At 43.4% G+C, this 17,875-nt stretch overlaps 1 protein-coding gene across 2 annotated transcripts; it reads right to left on the reverse strand.

The window, feature by feature from the left end:
• Positions 1-764: 764 nt before the first annotated feature.
• LOC311440094 (uncharacterized protein C10orf143) lies at positions 765-10,814 on the reverse strand. 2 transcript variants are annotated; one of them, XR_014695204.1, is made up of 5 exons: positions 10,682-10,814; positions 8,327-8,467; positions 8,146-8,211; positions 5,540-5,722; positions 765-2,350 (listed from the first exon to the last, which is right to left on the reverse strand). XR_014695204.1 is itself a non-coding variant. In XM_084526545.1 (4 exons), the coding sequence occupies exons 1-4, from the start codon at positions 10,751-10,753 to the stop codon at positions 5,693-5,695; spliced, it is 309 nt and encodes a 102-aa protein (XP_084382671.1). In that variant the 5' UTR covers positions 10,754-10,814; the 3' UTR covers positions 765-5,692. The 2 variants fall into 2 exon arrangements, 1 of the variants encoding a protein (XP_084382671.1); XM_084526545.1 differs by having other exon boundaries at positions 765-5,722.
• Positions 10,815-17,875: the final 7,061 nt, after the last annotated feature.

Raw genomic sequence — 17,875 nt, forward strand, 5'->3', positions numbered from 1 at the left:
CTAAATGCAAGCAAGCAAGTTGATGTGTGCTTATTTAGCAAACAGGTTTTATTTTCTTTGAAGATTTTTGCAGAAAGGGCAAGTTAAAGTAAGGGCTACAGCCCGACACATATGCAGGACGTTGTGTGGAGGTTTGACTTTGGACTACACGTAGCCTGCTGCCCTGAGCACAGCTGCCCCAAGGAGCAGCCCATGGCTCCGAGCCCACTTGGGCAATGCAATGTGCACCAGGACGGAGGTCCCAGGGCAAGAGATTGTGCATGAAGCCACTTCAAGAGCTAAAATTGAAGCAATGCACAGCGAGTGGCAGTGGGAGGGGATTTGCTTCAAAACCACACTACTGCAAAGCAAAATGATAATCTAACCAAAGCAGCGGTAGCCTAAGGAGATCAGAGCTTAGACTCACGAAGGTACCTAGGCACCTATGTTTTGACTCAAATCCACAGGAACTTAGGATCCTAAGGTGTTCCAATTAGTTGAGGAAAAACAAAATCTGGAAACGCAGATGGAGAAGATCTGTTGAAAAGTATTAATGTTTAACTCCCCATTAAACCAAGCCTGTAGAGGAATTACTTGTTGCAAAATATTGATTCTGCATATCATTCATGTATCTGGCCCGTGAGGGGGGAAAACCACGCGGGCTATGCTGCACAAAGGAAACTCCATACAAAATAAACCACAAACAGGTTTTATTTACCTTTATACCTGAGTGCCTGCAGAATGCAATTCAATTATTGATGGAATAACAAAATCAGTCAGTTTCATACTGTAGCCAAAGTGGTGTTTAATGCTTCTGCTTTTCTGAGTAACAAATTACAAAATACAAAGATAAAAATATTATATAATCTATCTTTAATCTGAATTAAAAAGACCATATGCTTATTTTACTATATACATGTAAATAAAGTTTCACTTGAGTTATCTTGTGTACAAACCACAGCATTAAGAAATATAAAGAGTATATAATATTTATCAATAAAACAAAATTTCAGTTATACAAGGTGAAGAAAGTCTTACAAAAATAGTTTTGAGGTTCTACTGCAGATTTTACACAAATCTGCCTTATAGAAATATTTACCTGTCCCAAACTTCATGGCATTCAGCTGTACCTCTTACAATTACTTCATGATTCTGACAACAAATCTTGAAATGAATTACAAATACAGTACATCTACTAAAGCAAGCAAACAAACAAAAACCTCCCACGCTGTTACAAGTCTTCAATATATCAAAGTATTTCAATTACAGTTTGGTTTCACCATGGCTGGTTTATAAATGCATTCCCTACCCCGTCAGAGGGCACGGAGGAAGGAATCACATCCTGGCCTAAAGATTCTCCTTAGGGTTTACGCAGAAGTGTAGGCAGCTCAGTTGTGAAAACAACCATGGATGTCCATGAGGCTTCTGAACAGCTTGCCGTGTTTCTAGTCAGCTGGAAATACCAGTTAGCAGTGCAGCAGGAATAAACCTAGCAGCCACTTTACAGGGACCAAAGAAGCCAGGCCCAAGGATATTCAGCAGGTGCTGCTGTGCCCCCAGTGAAGAGCTTGCAGAGAAAAATCAGCATCACAAAGTGAGCAACGTCTATTGTTTCATTTCTGGATACTTTACACACCATATAACTAAAATTTACATCTACCCAGAATACTTTATCAACAGTAGCATTCAGAAAAGTAAGCAAAAATCTCAAGGGTTTTTTTTAGCACTTATAGCCTCACGCAAAAAGGAAGAATGCAGAACACTGGAAAAAAAAAAAAAAAGACAGTGCAATTACCCTTCTGCGTCCTACCTTGAACTACCATTCCCAGAGGTTTGTTTTTATTTTCTAAATTCTCTGCAAACTCAAGAAAAACAGAAAAGAGGGACCTGCTATTTTTAACAAATACTAGGTAGAGTATCCTTATACTGTACAAATTACGTTTGACTACACACAAACATTTAAACTCAAGTCAAACAGGAATTACTTCTTAAATAGTGAAGCCACCGATGTTTAATGAGAAAGGAAAAGTCAAATAGAACATTTGCCTGAAGCCTGCCACACGTTTGTATTGATAAACAAGCGTGAGGACAAAAATACCCCTGGAAACTATCAGCATTTTCCTAATTTTTGTGATACCTGATGTTCAGGACTTAGCTATGAGGCAAGACAGAATGCCCACAACAGAACACGGCATAAAACACTGTTTTTCTATTTGTAAAAAGTGTTTCTATTCAGCACATGCCCCGTTTCTTAGACCTTTCCCATGTGGCTGTCTGCTACTAGTCACTGGAGCATACAGGAGATTGAACGGGGTGTTCCCAGCTGACCCTGCCTGGTGCTGCTGCAGTTAAATAACTAGGGAAAATTATCCTGGAAATTGAAATGGTAAGGAAGCAAGGATTAAAACACTCGTCAAATCTGAAGGAATAGAAAGATACAGATAGGCTTTCTTATAAATCTTTGCTACGGAAGGAAGGCATTACATTTCTGTATCAAAAAGTACTTTTTGTACTCATTCTTTCATTACAAACTGTGTTATAATGCAGCAGATGGTAATAACCAACTGTTTTTTCATTCCTTTTCAATACTGATGCATTTTATTTACAACACTCAGTATAACTACAATGATAATTGGGATGGACTGAAAATGAAGGGAGTTTCCACTAGGTGGTCTTTGTCTAAATCTATTTTTGGAGTTTATTCTCCAAACAGATGAAATTGGTAGGACAACAAAGTTTTGTATTTTGTTTCAGTGTTACTAGAGAATTGATCTGACATATTGTTGTGCTCCTGGAGAATGTAAAAGGCTATAGCTAAACCAACAAACAAAACCCTCTGTTTGTGACCCTACATTTTACTCAAGTTTACTTTCTATAGCGTAACATTTAGAGATTCAAAATGTACTCATAACATAACCCCCTAACCAATTAGATTTGATGTGAACTGCAGCATTATGTTTCTAACAGTGTACAGACAGTACAAGTGGCCATGGTCACACTGCAGGTTACAGAGTAAAAGCAGTATAAAGTATAAAGTTCTCCTATTTTCTAGAGCTGTACAGATGCAGTAATCTCCAAGGACAGACCTGAGAGTCACTGTGGACAGCGTAATAAAATACCTGTACAGAGCACAGCGACGATGAGAAGGCTGATATGAAAAAATTACATTAAAATCGAACAGTAGTATGACTTCATCAGGCCTCTGTAATGCAGCCAGCAACTATGACCAATTCCCTGATTTATGTACGGTGAGACTTCAAAAAAACAAGTGACCGCCACTCTGAAGGGTGAGGAATTAAAAAGAACATGACAAAAACTACAAGGATCACAAGAAAAACCACTTGGTTCTCATTTTACCTTATTCTATAGCAGATTAAAATACAATTAAGTTTAAAGCAAACAGAAGAAACAGAGGCACTGGTATCCATGATTCTTAACATGATGAAATTTGAATTATTTAAACAGAAAACACTCTGGTTTGATGATACACAGAACTATTCCCTGTGTTTTAAACATGCTGGTGTAACTATTTGCTCTTCTATATTCCAGCAGAAAACTTTTCCATTCAAGAGTCCAAGTGTACTTCTGATACTCTTGTCTTCAGATACCCTAAATTGTGACTGTACGCTGTTCTGCTAATTGCTCCTTGCCAAACATGTAGTCAATGAAGCATAATAGGTTTTGAGTCATTTTGCAGAGATTAAACTTTTAGGTAGCTATTTCAACTTTTACAGCACAGAAACTGATACTTAGGCAGCTTTTTTCTTGGCTGCTATTATTACCAGGATTTTTAGAAATAAAAATTGGAAAATTGTGTAAAAATTAACTGCTCTCAAAATATGATGTAGTTATCTTAGTAACAAACATGTAATTTCAGAGCAAACAGCGTCTTTAGAAAACATTTTGTATTCCTTTTTTGCATTAGTTGATCAACTCTGATAACAGTTTATGGGAATTTGCTCATGCACTTGTATCGTTTCAAGTGAGAACATGTTCCTTTCCAGCTTGGATAGATACTATTGCTTCTATCAACCTGTACTGGGAGCTGCAGAGTTCAAGATGAGTCTCTTACCTTCAACAAACAGGGCCAATACAATTTTTAAAACCACTGTGCTTCTTAGTGATTTGCTCTTTGAATAGATTGTACTGTGGCTGAAGAAGATTTTGAGGCTTTTGAAAAAATTTGCACTATGCAAAGATTTATTTTCAGCGTATCAAAATTTATATTGGCTTGGAGGAAATTTATTCTTTCCTAACAAAACGCTTTGGATACCAATTTACTGCAGCTCTGCTTAACAGACTTATTTCCTCATTTATCACTTAATTCAATTCACTATTTAGAGGATATTCATGTATTTAGGAAGAATATCTTCTTAATAACAGTCAACTCAGAGCTAGCTACAACTCCACACACAACATGGGAAGCACTCTAAGACTGTGAAAAGCTTCGTCTAAGCATTTCACACTATGATAAACCCCACTGGGAAAGTAAGGTTTAAAAGCCTGTCACTAGATCTTTGCAACTTCGGAGCCACCATTTTAATTTGCACTGCCTAATGTCTGCTTTCCAAACAGGAGGGGCCAAACGCTGTTCTCCCTGCGATATCTGCTTTGGGCTGAACTCTGCCCACAGGCTCGGTGGCAGCAGGGCACGGCTATGGCTCAGCAGTTCTCCAACAGCGGAGATTGCTTCCTGCATGAACTTTGGCAGGTCACAGCAGTTTCCCTCCAATGCAGAAGGTTAACACGCTGCTGCTCGGTTCTGAGATTTAGGACCTGAAGCAGCCACTGAGGTGCCACATCCAAGCAGCACAACTCAGATACCTTAAGAGACTAAAAATCTGAATGTGTTTAAAAATTACAGTCCTGCATACTGCCAAAATGCAGAGGAAATTATCTGTGGCCAGCCAATAAAATCATGCTGGATAACAAGCTCAAACTTCTCAAACAGATTTGTTCTAATATTACCGTAAGTGGAAAGGAGGAGTCCAAGTGTCAAATGGCATCTTCAGCAACTTTCAGAGAACTGTCTAGATCTAAAATACCATCCATCTTTGCATTACAGTGCTGTTCCAATAATACTGATTTTTCTGTTAGATATTTACCTGTCCCATTCACAAACTGTACTCATTACAAAGTAGATGTTTAGCGCGTACGAAAGGTTCCCGAACTGGATGCATACTTTGGATTTTACCATAACATTAAGTTTCAGCAGGATTTTTACTGGCCTTCGCAGAGCTGCAAAGCTGATTAGCTCTCTGTCTAAAACTGAATTTCATCTATTTCTGCCTGCTTACACAGAGCTGAGCTAAAAACACAGGCCCTGTACCAACGTAAACACAAGGACCACCTCCCAAGAGTACCAGAGCAAGAGAGACAGGAAAATATCTTGTATCAGCATGATCTTTGATCCAGTCCCGGGTGAAGACTGGGCCAAAGACTCAATGAGCTTACCTACTCTAAAAAGTTAAATCAAATATATATTTTTTGTACCTGCTGAGCTACCTTAAAAGCAGAAGCATTTTTTCAAGTGTAAAAGCAATGTCAGTTGCAATCATACCCGGGAAGAGTAACGCATCCAGCAAAGTGCTGTATGCTGCATACCACACACAAACCCACGCCGTGAGGGCAGGTACAGATATCCAGCTGTACGGTGTTCACAGGGGTGGCTTTAGCATTTAGAAAGTGTTGCTGAGCTGCGGTCTCTCAATCTCTAGAAGCCCAGGATATGATTGAAGTGCCCCTGAAATGACAAATTTTCACGTATGATTTTCCTGAGGTGAATTTTAACTCTGAAGAAAGTTACCTGAGCTCAAATCAGATCACTGCACATTGTACTCATAATATAAGCTTTTTATTATTTTAAGAACAAAGATAATTTACTAATATAATTCCCACTAAATTTAACAAAATATAATGGTAATATCCGTTGTGGCACTGGCCACCAGTAAGGGATCATCTGAAGAGCACAGAGCTAACAGATCTATACGGCCAGTTCATCATCGGGAGCTAGAGGGCTTAGAGCCGAGCTGTGCTGTGAATGCAGGGACACTCACGTGAGCCAGCTCAGATCAGGATGGTGTTAGGAGCTCAGCACAACGTCAATTCAGCTGCACTCTAACACGGCTCCAGCTGCTCTAGGCCTGTCTTTGTGTGGCACGCTGTGTAAACCACCAAACTCTGCTGACTGGAACTGGGAGCCAGAAAGAATCCCCCCCCTCTGCAAAAGCAAGCCGTCAGAGCAGAGCAGGCAGGTTTTTCTTTCATCTGCAGATTGTTCCAGGCCCATGACTCAAATAATGGAGAAGTGAATATATATGCTAACTTGCTTATTCCGTTACCAAACACTGCATCTTACTACTTAAACTCTAATTTGAATTTGACATTATGCAACAGAGACGGATAAACTTTGTCCCCACTACAGGGAAAATCACAGAAATCAGAATTTCATCAAATTCAGTCACATTTTAAATCACCCTGCTTTAAGCAAAGCAGTTTCTGTTTCAACTCAATGAGACGAGGCTAATTTAGCAAGAAGTCTAGCAAGCAGCTACACGAGGGCTCCAGATTTGAATAACACCAACTTGAGCTGCTTTATTGCCAGCACAGGACAGTTAGCAGGAAAATTCTTATGAATGTTTGTTGAAGAGGTGAATTACACAAACCCAGGTAACTTAGGGAGTATTTTTGATTTCAAGTTCATTACTACATCAGAAGAAAAACCATGTCAGGTTACTCTGACATGCTACTACTTAAACCAGGAATGCTCTTATTTGGAATTACAGTGTTTATACTCATGTTACATGAAAGTGGTGATAATTTTCCAAAATTCGGTGGTTAACAGTAGAGCATTACAAACTCTGGTGTTGGCACTGTAGTTCTGTAAGGTAACAAAACTGACTTCTCATGTGCCAGTTTGGGTTTTAATCCCAAAACACCTTCTTTAAGGTCTCCGTGATCCCGAAGAAGGTAACATACCTCAAAAGCTCAAACAGTAGTTCACATATTTGGTCATACTGGTTTATTCTCATAATAATTACTCCTAAAGTCAGCCCTAGATCTGGTTTTCTTTTCTTTTAAAAGACAAGCAGAAGTAAGATAACACAGTAAATGCCTTTTCAGTTACAACTTCTGATTTATGACAGAAAGCTCAGTCTCGCAGCATTCAGTGGAAACTTTGCCATCAGTTCCATCAGAATGAAGATTCTGCTATGGACGTTCAGCCCTTTGGAAGAAATGCATGGCACTCTCCCAGACTTATTTTTGGCTCTCTAAGGAATCCTGTGTGATCAAAAGCTACTCAACTTCTGAGTAGCTCCCGTACACTTAAGAGACTTCTGAAACTTTGGTTAGAAAATTTACATGAAAACTGAAGCTGCAGGAATGGTGTAACCCCTGTCACTGCTCCCAGCCGTCCTCTCTTCTGGGTTTGGTCGTTTATGCATGGTAAAAAAGAAAGTGCTTATGCTCACCATCATCCCTTGGTGAGAGATCCTTGTGCTCCTGGTGCACTGTTACAGCATGCTCCTTGTGCCAAATCGTAGCGGTGGCTCCTGCCTACACAAACACCACAGCTGGTTTTGGCCAGCTGACTTTGGGTATCAAGACAGCTCGGAAGGCAGCACTATTCGGCTGTCCAAACACTTGCATTGTTTTTCAGGAAGGTCAAGCTGTCTGCACCAAGCTCTGATGGCTACTGCTCCTTAGCTAGCTTGTTTAAAACTAGGCCTAGTACACCTACAGGGCAATGCTTTCAGGCAAGGTCTACTATTTGGAAAGGAAATGTCCAATTAGAGGAAAAAATATGACACAGAACGGGATTCCTGAGTGTTTTATTATGATTCAGTATATCAAGGAAGATATAAAAATGGGGTAGAGGAAGTTGTACGCTGCTGTTTGCTTCAGTTACTTCCTAAACTCTGCTTTTTAGAGGGAATTTGAAAAATGTGTTCGCTGCCTCCGTATTTTCCAACTGCTGCTGCAAACGTATTAGTTTGTACTCTGCTGGCATACCTGAGAAATGCTAAATCAATCTGCCTTCTTTTATTTACATGCTTTATTCCTGAGAAATGTAATTGTGGTTTTTATTAACTTTATGTTTTATGGATCTAATGCTTAAGAACAAGTCCATCTTTCATGCCACTGAAAGAAGGTTAATACACTTACAGATTCTCCAGCAATACATCTCGGGCACGGCTGGGCAGTACCTCTGCTTCCTTGGTTTTCAAAAACCTAATTAACAAAAACACGTACAAAACCACAAAAAAAGGCAATTATTTGCAATTTGATTATAAAACGTATTTTAAATGTGCTCTAGGAATAGGTATTGTTGCCGGTGTGAACATACCATAGAATTTGGCTTTGTCTTTGCATCCCACGGACCGCAGCCAGAGGAGAGCTTCTGTTTGGAATCCAGCTCCATAGCACAGTCAATGAGGCGAGCGTCGGCCTCATTTGGAAGGGTTTCTAACAGCTTGCACACTCGCTTCTGAAAGAATCAAAAGCAATATTTACATATCTTTGCAAGGCATAGGACCTCGAATACAAGTCCGCAGGATTTTGTTGTTTCTGCCTTGCATTCATTTGGAGGCTGGGTAAGTACAGTAAGGCAGGAAAATGCAGCCTGTCGGGGGCTAGGTCAACACAAAAACTTTCTATTTAACACCGTTTCATGCTGGATGAGCAGGGAAATAGACAGATCTCACTAAACATCTCCGCGACTCAACTTCAGAAACCAGGGATAAACGCCACTGGGAAGAGAGGCTACGTCACCCTCCAGTCATGTATAATTTAGGATGGGGCTTATCAAAGGAGCAGATCATGGGAAGTGCTGTGAAACGGCTAATTAAATCGAGGAAACGGAAGGAAAACCCCGAAGCCAAGTCAGACAGCTATGAAGACATCATTTGTAATGAGCTCTCTGCATCTCTTCCTGCCAACTGCCCCCTTTTCCGGCTTCTCACCTGGACCATTCCCTATGATTTTGGGATTTCCTGCACATCAGAAGCACTTGGCCGGGAGTGGGCTGTCCGAGCCAGGCTGTCTTTAGCACAGCTCTCAGCACCCCAGGGCAAGGTGTTCACTGCTCCGTCAGAAGGATATTTGGGGGCTGAGAGGGCTGAGATGCCAGGAGCAGGATGCCCCAATCAGAAACCTCAAGAAGGGCGCCCTCGGCTCAGCAATGGGGGCACAACCTGACTCCTGGGGGCTCCTAAAATCGTGGCAGCAAATTAGCAGCCTAACGAGCAGCTCCAGAACTGACAAAACCATCTCGAATTCCTCGGAGATGCGCACGCGTTTGAAATGTTTTCCTAATGCCTTTCTGAACAAACTTTGTTTAAGGAGTAACAAGATTCGATCCCTTGCACGAGCACGTGATTCCACAGGCAAGAGCTGCGTTGCCACAGAACTAACAGACTACTGAAGCATGGAAGCTAAATTTAACATTTGAATACGTTATGTAAAAATAAAATGGATCAATACAGCGGGACCCTCGGCGGAAAACAGTTGAAACGAGAACACTGCCAAGGAATAGAGGATATTTGGACGGGATGCAAATCAGAAAGTGAAATGTGTATTGTACTAAGAAAGTGAATAATATAATGACAAAAAGTCTGACAAGGTCCTCTAAAGGCAGGCCGCCTTCCGCTGGGAAAACATTCTCTTCCCTTTGTTGCTGCACAGCTCGTCCTTTATTAAAAGCCACGGCGCGGGGGTACAGCAGCAGAGCTGGTGGGATGCGGGAGATGAAGGCGAGGAGGAAAAAACGATGTGCCGCCACGTATCAGAAGAAATTTGGCTTATTAAAAATAAATTCAAAGTACTGTTTTGGGGGGGTTAAGATATTTAGCATCAGTGACAGGAATCCGGCAGACAGAGGAGCTGCCTGACAAGCTGATCGCACTGACGCCAAGACAATTTGGGGAAGTTTCTCGCAGAGGCTGGCTTCAGGGAAGGCTTCGCCCTCCGGAATTATCTTGTAGGGAAGAAACAATCAGTGCATCGGTCCTGCCTGCGAACAGACCATGGTTAGTGCACGCGATTAACAAGGATCAACGAGCGAGCTAGGCAAAAGACAAGCGAGGATTTTGTCAAAATGACTGATTATGTTAGGGCGTGTTGGGCTGCATCTCCAGCTTGGAAAGAGAGTTTAGGACAAGCAGCAGCACTTCAGGTCATGTCCCAGGACAGGCAGAAAAGAGCTCTACCCACAGAGAAGAACCCATAACCCTCTTCCAGGTGGCACGGCCTGTGAGCACACGGGTGTTTCCACTGCTGCTGGAAGGAGAAAGCCAGGCCTCAGCGAGATGCTGCTTTACAGAAGCAAACAACGAAGCGGTGCAAAACCCAGCTGTGTACAAACAACCGCCCTAAACGCAGCTAAAGAGGTTTTCAGAAAGTTGTCACAAGCAACGACTGGGTTGTCTGACAAATTTCTGAAAGCCTGACTAGCTTCTGTGTTATGTTTCCTACACAGCTGCCCTCCAGGCATGAAAACGGGTCTGCATCCAGCTCGGCTTGTGCGTGTTTGGCTCCCCTGGGTACCCCGATGGGAAGCACAGCGGTGGCAGCGCGATGATCCCCATCGCCCACGCCGTTCCCTCGGGTCCTGTCGCTGTCCCACAGCCCTGCTGCAGCACCCACAGGGACCGTGCTCAGCCCCGTGCCCCCCCCGGCTCCCCTGGGCCCCGGCCCCACTCACTCTGGGCGGCTCCCCCGGCTCCGCAGCGCCCGGCGGCCCCCGGCGGCCCGGCAGCAGCGGCGGCGCCTCCATGGCCACCGCGGCCCCGGGCGCTGCCGCCCGCCCGCCGGGGCGGAGCCGGGGCCGGGGCTGAGGCGGGCGCCCTCGTGAGGCGTTCGGCACCGCCAGGCCCCGCGGGGAAGGGTTTTTGGGGTGAAAGTTGGGTAAAAAGGGCAGCTGGGCCTTCAGCATGAGGGGATCCTGGTAAAGCCTGACGTAAATCCTGTCATAAAGTCTGCCATAAAGCCTGCCACAGCTCCTGCCACAGCTCCTGCCACAGCTCCTGCCATAACTCCTGTCAACTCCTGTCATAACTCCTGCCACAGCCCCTGCCGAGCGCTTTGCTCTTCACTTTGGGTGTCCTCAGGGTTCAGGCGAAAAGGGGAAATGTCACCGGGACCTTCGTAGCCTCTCGCATGCACAGCCCAGTTTCTGTGCCTGCGAGCTGTGGGGCTGCCCGGGCGTTGAAGCACAAAACCCACAGGGAAGCGAGGCTTGGGGCTGCAAGCAGGGAGCTCGAGAGCTGATGGTGGAGAGGGAAAATAAATAAATATTAAAAAAGGAGACTTCCCAGGGAGGACTAAAAAGCCTTGCCCTGTTTATTTGCAGCCTACAGCCAGCCTCTTGCAGGCTGCCCAGCACAGCTGGGTAACTTCAGCCACGCTGTGGTGTACTGCTCTGCTGCCTAACCACGTGCTCCAGGTTTCACTTTTTCTTTTTTCTTTTTCTTTTTCTTTTTCTTTTTCTTTTTCTTTTTCTTTTTCTTTTTCTTTTTCTTTTTCTTTTTCTTTTTCTTTCCCTTTCCCTTTCCCTTTCTTTCCCTGAGCTTTTCTGCCTCTTCCCTGCTTTTCAGCGCACACAGGAGGACATAACCACAGACAACACCGCGTTTTGTTTTGTGTTAACCAATAATCCAGGCAGCTGTGAACTGAAGGACCCCTTCTGCCTCCCTCTGCAGCGTGCCTGCCTGGCAGAACACCGGGTCCTCCCCATCAAAAGCTCCTCCGAGGTGGCTTTGCCTTAACCGTGACAGTCACTTTTAGCTATACGAGTACTCCTCTAATGCATGTTAAGAACACACAGTTTAAAAACCATTTACTTCCGTGATCATTTCAGATTAAGTCGCAGGAAAGTACCCGAGTTTCACTACTGAAATGTCCGATTTCCAAACAGAACAGTTCAGAAGCTTCCAAGGATCATCTGCAAATGCCCACACATGATGGCAGAAGACCAAAAGCATTAGCACAGAGTTGGAGCAAGGACATGGCCATTCAAACTGCCCAGGCAGTGCCAAACAGGCAGAGCATTGTTTGGGATTCAATCTGAAAATGGTCAACAGGAGATCCTTTGCTAGAGGAGGAGTCACATCTTCAAAGAAGCAAAGGTGTCTTCTGCCCCAGCCGTCTCCTACCAAAACGGAGAAGACACAACGCACGGCAGGAGGTGTGGCCCAGCAGAATTTAGCATTAGTGCTCGTCACTCCCTGGCTCTGGGTGTCACAGATAAAATTTGAGCCCTTCCTTTTACTTCTGGAGGGCCTGGAGACCAGCACAGGCATAACTCCTGCTAGGGCTAACACACTGCTTGTCTTTTCTGCTCTGCTCCATCCAGCTATTTCACAGGAGGGCACACGTATCGTCAGTCTGTCCTGGCACTCCTTCCAGCGCTTATTCTTCACCAGGGATCCAGTTGTACTTACACTGTATGCTCTACCGCGTTCTTTGAGCCTGAGGGTGTATCACAACAAAGAAATCTATAGATTCTTTGTCTTTTTTTTTTTTTTTCTTTTTTTTTAATTTAGCAGTTGACATGCCGGATAGAAAAATAACCCTAAACCTGGGTAATCCAGTTTGCAGAACATCTGAAGCATAACTCATTTCTGAGCTCGAATCAAGCCCAAATCCATTCACATCGACTCAGATTTATTTAATTATTTCAAAACGACCTTCCCGTTCCACCCCCAGAGTCTCTTTATGCTTCTTGCCAGTACAGCGAGCGTTGTGAACTGGCTTCCCTGTTACATTCACGTGTTTAGAACCATAGGATGCACTATAAAAATCCAGCACGTTGTGATGCATCCATCTAAATGTGTCAGCATACATCAGGGGATCCTTTTTTTGCAGGTGCGAGGTTTGGAAATGTCAGTTGCATCAGGAAAGCATCTTCGGAGGTGCAAACCGCAGGGTTAAGTGGTACCTGCTCGAGCAGAACTACCATTAGTTCTCTCCCTCCGTGGATGTTTTTCTGAATAAGGAAAAGTTTAGCTCCGTAAAAAGTAGGAAAGCTCTCTTCAATAAGTTGCAAATCATAGTCACACAAATTAAAAAGGGCTGTCTCGTAAAGTGATTAATTGCTTACGCTGTGAGGACTTTGTGGCCTGAAGTAGAGATGCAGCTGCCGTAATAATGGGATTTCAAGAGTTTAGTGACTAAGGTAGAGGATGTATAATTTACAAACCTTTTCAAGACATCTTGAGAACTGAGGGACTAGAAATAAAAGGGAGGTGAGATATGACCAAAATCCAAAAAAAGAAAAGAAACTTATTTGTTAACCATGTCATTCAATGTATAAGGCTCATAGTCAAGGCCCCTAGGGTGAAACCAAATCTCAAAAATAAAATACTTTATCAATAAAAGTAATCTGTTTTAATATATATTTCATTTTGTCTTTGAATGCAACCCCATTTCCTTTAATCTTTTTTTTTTTTTCTCTCTTTTTTTTTTTTTTTTTTTCCCTAGGAACATGCTTAGTTTGTGCAGTTTAGTAAATCTCACTAGTTCAGACACCCAGAAAGCTTTGTTTTTTACAAGCGTCAACAAAAACCTGCTATTCTTTATGACTTTGTACAAATAAGATGCCAAATTAATGCGTAAAAAAATTCCTTCAGAGCCAAGGAGAGACTAAATTCCCAGAAGTACAGATTATGGTACAGATCGGTATAGAGAAAGGATGCAACCAGATAAAAAAAAAGAAAAGGCGTTGCTTAGGCACACTTTAAAACTATTTATTTTTATTTTATATTGTACATGTACTAATAAATACTAGTTTTGTATAAAAAAAAATGTAGCATTCTGTAGCAATGTAGCGAATGTAGCATTCTGAATACTAAGCAACTTTCAGGACTTTGATTTCTTCTAACCAGAATTACGTAAGTCTCTCTACTGTTATATCTTTGCCTAAGCATGGCTCAGGAAAATAGCATCAAACACCAGTAACTTTTCTCTACACATAAAATCGTGCGTTCGGGGATGAGCTAGAACTAGAACCATGTTAAAACACTTCGATATTTTATGGGGAATTCCCAGCTTGAATACAACAGAATAAAACCTGTGTCTTCTAATTATTTAAGTCTTAGAAGCTGACTGCGTGGTTCAGGCAGGGCCAGAAGACGTGAGTGGCACTCCGGCGTGACTGCCTGTGCCACTCAGGCCTGCTGTACCTTCCTTCAGCTGGTGTTTCACCCAGCGTGGGGTATCGCCTCTCTAATCAGGTCCTTTGCAGCTTGGGGTGAGCAGTAGATCAACTGGGCACTACGGGAGGCTTGCCAGATTAATTTGGCCTGCTGCCTGTTGTTCAATCTGGAGTCGTTGAAGCCCTGGGTTTCCCTGGGACCGTGCTGCCAAGTGCTCCATATGGGATGCCCAGAAATATAGCCTCATGTTAGGGAGATTTAGGTCTCCTGCGTCTCAGTGGGCCTATACGTTTTTAACAGCAATCCTTGCTTTTACCTTCCAAATGAACCTTGAGAAGGTCTTGTGAACCTTATTAAAGAATGAGGTTTTAAATTAGGGGACGTGGCTGTAGCTGACACGGGCTACAGAGGAAGATATTTATTCTGAGAAGTTACATCCAGATGAAGCAGGGTGAGGCGCTCTCACGAGGAGCTTTGGCCAGAGAGCGCCTTAACCCTGGGCTCCGCAGCGGGCAGCTCTGAGCAGCGGGCAGGGCACGACCCTGAGCTGAATGGAGGGGACCTGAGCTTGGGGCAACCAGAACGCACATTTTCTGTGGCACTGGGAAACAAAAGGGGAAAGAGTTTACCCTTGGAGAACAGATTTGTCTGTGAAATAACACACCATAGTTTTACTCATGGCCTGCGGCCTGTGCCACTCTACACAGTCTAATGCTTTTCCTCAGTCATGAGAGCTGCAGGTGGAGGTTACGTACTATTTTCTTTCTATTCTAGATTATTTCATATGGGAAGGGTATTTATTTTTTTTTTCCAATCTGAAATCTAAAATAGAAATAGGGAATCTGTCAGATGTTATTCTATCACAAGGAATTTGGATTTTAGGCAAAAATATTTTCTTTGAACCACATAAATATTTTACTGGGAAAAAAAAATTACAAGTTTTTGCTTCTTTTCTGACTGAAAGGAACAGTAATTTTTAAAAGCAAAATGTGATGTAAAATCCCAAATACATCTTTCCCAAAGATTTTCTATTCTTGAAAATTCCCGTTTATGTCACTGATTTTCTGGTAGGTTAAAATGTCAAGAGAAAATGTACAGAATGAACTGGTTGCCCTCCCTTCTTCTCAAATCACAAGAGACGCAGAGATCAATAAACGGAATCAAGTTCTCATAATTCTGATCATGCCTGGGAAAAGTCTCTTTGAATCTCTGCTGTCATCATGACAAAAGTAAGATGAACATGGCTGTTAAGACAAAAAAATTGTGATGATCTCGCTTCATGATCATGGAATGGTTTGGGTTGGCAGGGACCCCAAAGACCACCCGCCTCCCCCCACCTTCCTCCCACCCTCTTCCTTCCTCCCTTCCCCCCCAATGAGCCCCCTGCCCCAGCCCAGGCTGCTCAAAGCCCCCAGCCCTGGGGCACTGCCAGGGATGGGGCACCCACAGCTCCTGGGGCAGCCTGGGCAGGGCCTCACCGCCCTCATGGAGAGAATTTCCTGCTAATGTCTGGTCATAACCTACTCCCCTTTAGTTTAAAACAGATCAAAATTTTCAGATATATTCTTCACTTGCTGCTTTTCAAAAGTTGTTGAAACATTGTCGAATGTTGAAGATCTAGAGCGGTCTGATAACAATCTGTTCTTAGCTGTTGTGGTGTAACCCACAGGTCTTTCCCTATTAGTGTAACGAGGTAGCAGTGTACTTTATGTCAACTAAAGATTGTTTCGGGAAAGCATATATAGTTACACCTTACTTTTTCTTTGTTATCATTATAAATGCTTATATATATATATATATATATATATTTTTTTAAATTTTTTTTTTTCTTAGAAGTACTACTTGAGAACAGAGAGTAACTCAATGGACTAAACATTTTACTTTGGATTAATTTCTGTTATGCTTTTTAAGATCTCAGACAAAACGTTGTCCAGCAGTGTATCAAGACTTTATGTTAAGTTTATAAGAACAGTAAAAATTCTTCAGGATGCTTTATAACCATCTTTTCCACAGCACAGGGATAAGAGTATTTTGGATTTTTTTTGTCTCTTTCTGCATCAAAAGGATAAAAATATTATTAGACAAAATCAAATAAAATATTCACTCTCATCCTGTTCCACTTCTGCACAATGTGATTCTCCTTCACCTGTGGTAATCCTGGTTTCAATGGCACGAATTGTAGCAGCTGCATATTTACAGGCAGTGAGCTTGGAGTGAAAATCTAATTTCAGGTTGACATTATGTCTGATTCTTTTCAAGAGAGAATCTTGGCAAAGGAATGGAAGGAAAATGGTAATAGGTAGGTCCTGGGCAGCCTTTGTAGGTAATGGTAATAGGTAGGCCCTGAAGGCCTTTGTAATGGTGATAGGCCTTTGTAATTTAATGGTAACAGGTAGGCCCTGAAGGCTTTTGACGCCGTCTCCCACAGTATTCTCCTGGAGAAGCTGGAAGCCCATGACACCAAGCTGGAGGAAGTGTTGATCTGCCAGAGGGCAGGGAGGCCCTGCACAGGGACCTGGACAGGATGGGTCAATGGGCATAGGCCAACGGGATGAGGTTCAACATGGCTCAGTGCCGTGTCCTGCCCTTTGGCCACAACAACCCCATGCAGCGCTACAGGCTTGAGGCAGGGTGGCTGGAAAGCTGTGAAGAGGAAAAGAACCTGGGCACGTTGGTCAGTGCTCGCCTGAACATGAGCCAGCAGTGTGCCCAGGTGGCCAGCAAGGCCAGCAGCATCCTGGTTGTGTCAGGAATAGTGCTGCCAGCAGGGCCAGGGAGGTGATCGTCCCCTTGTACTCAGCTCTGGTGAGGCCGCACCTCAAGTGCTGTGCTCAGCTTTGGGCCCCTCACTACCAGAAGGACTTCGAGGCCCTGGAGTGTGTCCAGAGAAGGGCTACGAAGCTGATGAAGGGCCTGGAACACAAGTCCTGTGAGGGGCGGCTGAGGGCACTGGGGTTGTTTAGTCTGGAGAAGAGGAGGCTTGGGAGACCTTTTTGCCCTCTTGAACAACCAGGAAGGAAGGTGTGGGGAGCCGGGGTTGGCCTCTTCTCACAAGTAACTAGCGATAGGACCAGAGGGAATGGCCTCAAGTTGCACCAGGGGAGGTTCAGGTTGGAAATGAGGAGACATTTCTCCTCAGAAAGAGCTGTCAGCCCTTGGGATGGGTTGCCCAAGGCGGTGGTGGCATCACCATCCCTGGGGGTGTTCAAGGCACGGTTGGATGTGGTGCCTGGGGACATGGTTTGGTGGTGACATTGGTGGTACGGGGACAGTTGGCCCAGATGATCTTGAAGGGTCTTTTCCAACCCTAATGATTCTGTTAGTCTATGAACAGCAACCTTATATGAATGGTAAGAACTACAAACAGCCTCTCCTTTTGTACCTTTTATTAAGAGTATAATCAAATGACCTATTATTTTCCGGTGTGTATGTTCCTCTGTCAAGGTGCTTGGAAATATTATTGCCCTGATCTTGCTTTTGAAGAGGCCACAAGGCAAGAGCCAAGGATGCTGCCGGGCTGCCTGCCTGCCCTCACACACCGCAGGGCTGACTTTGGACACACGTCTCTCACACCCGCATTACTTCTTTTTCAAACTTTGCGTTCTCATTTGTTAAGTATTATATTCTGTAAACTTCTGGGTTCCTTCAGTGTGTAAACTACATTAGATTGAAATCTTTAAGTCCTCGCTTCACTAGAAACAGAAGGTGCATTATTTTGGTAAGGAAAGCGTTGATTAATAATC

The sequence above is a fragment of the Aythya ferina genome (genome assembly GCF_964211825.1).
Source record: "Aythya ferina genome assembly, chromosome: 7".
Classification (NCBI taxonomy): Eukaryota; Metazoa; Chordata; class Aves; order Anseriformes; family Anatidae; genus Aythya; species Aythya ferina.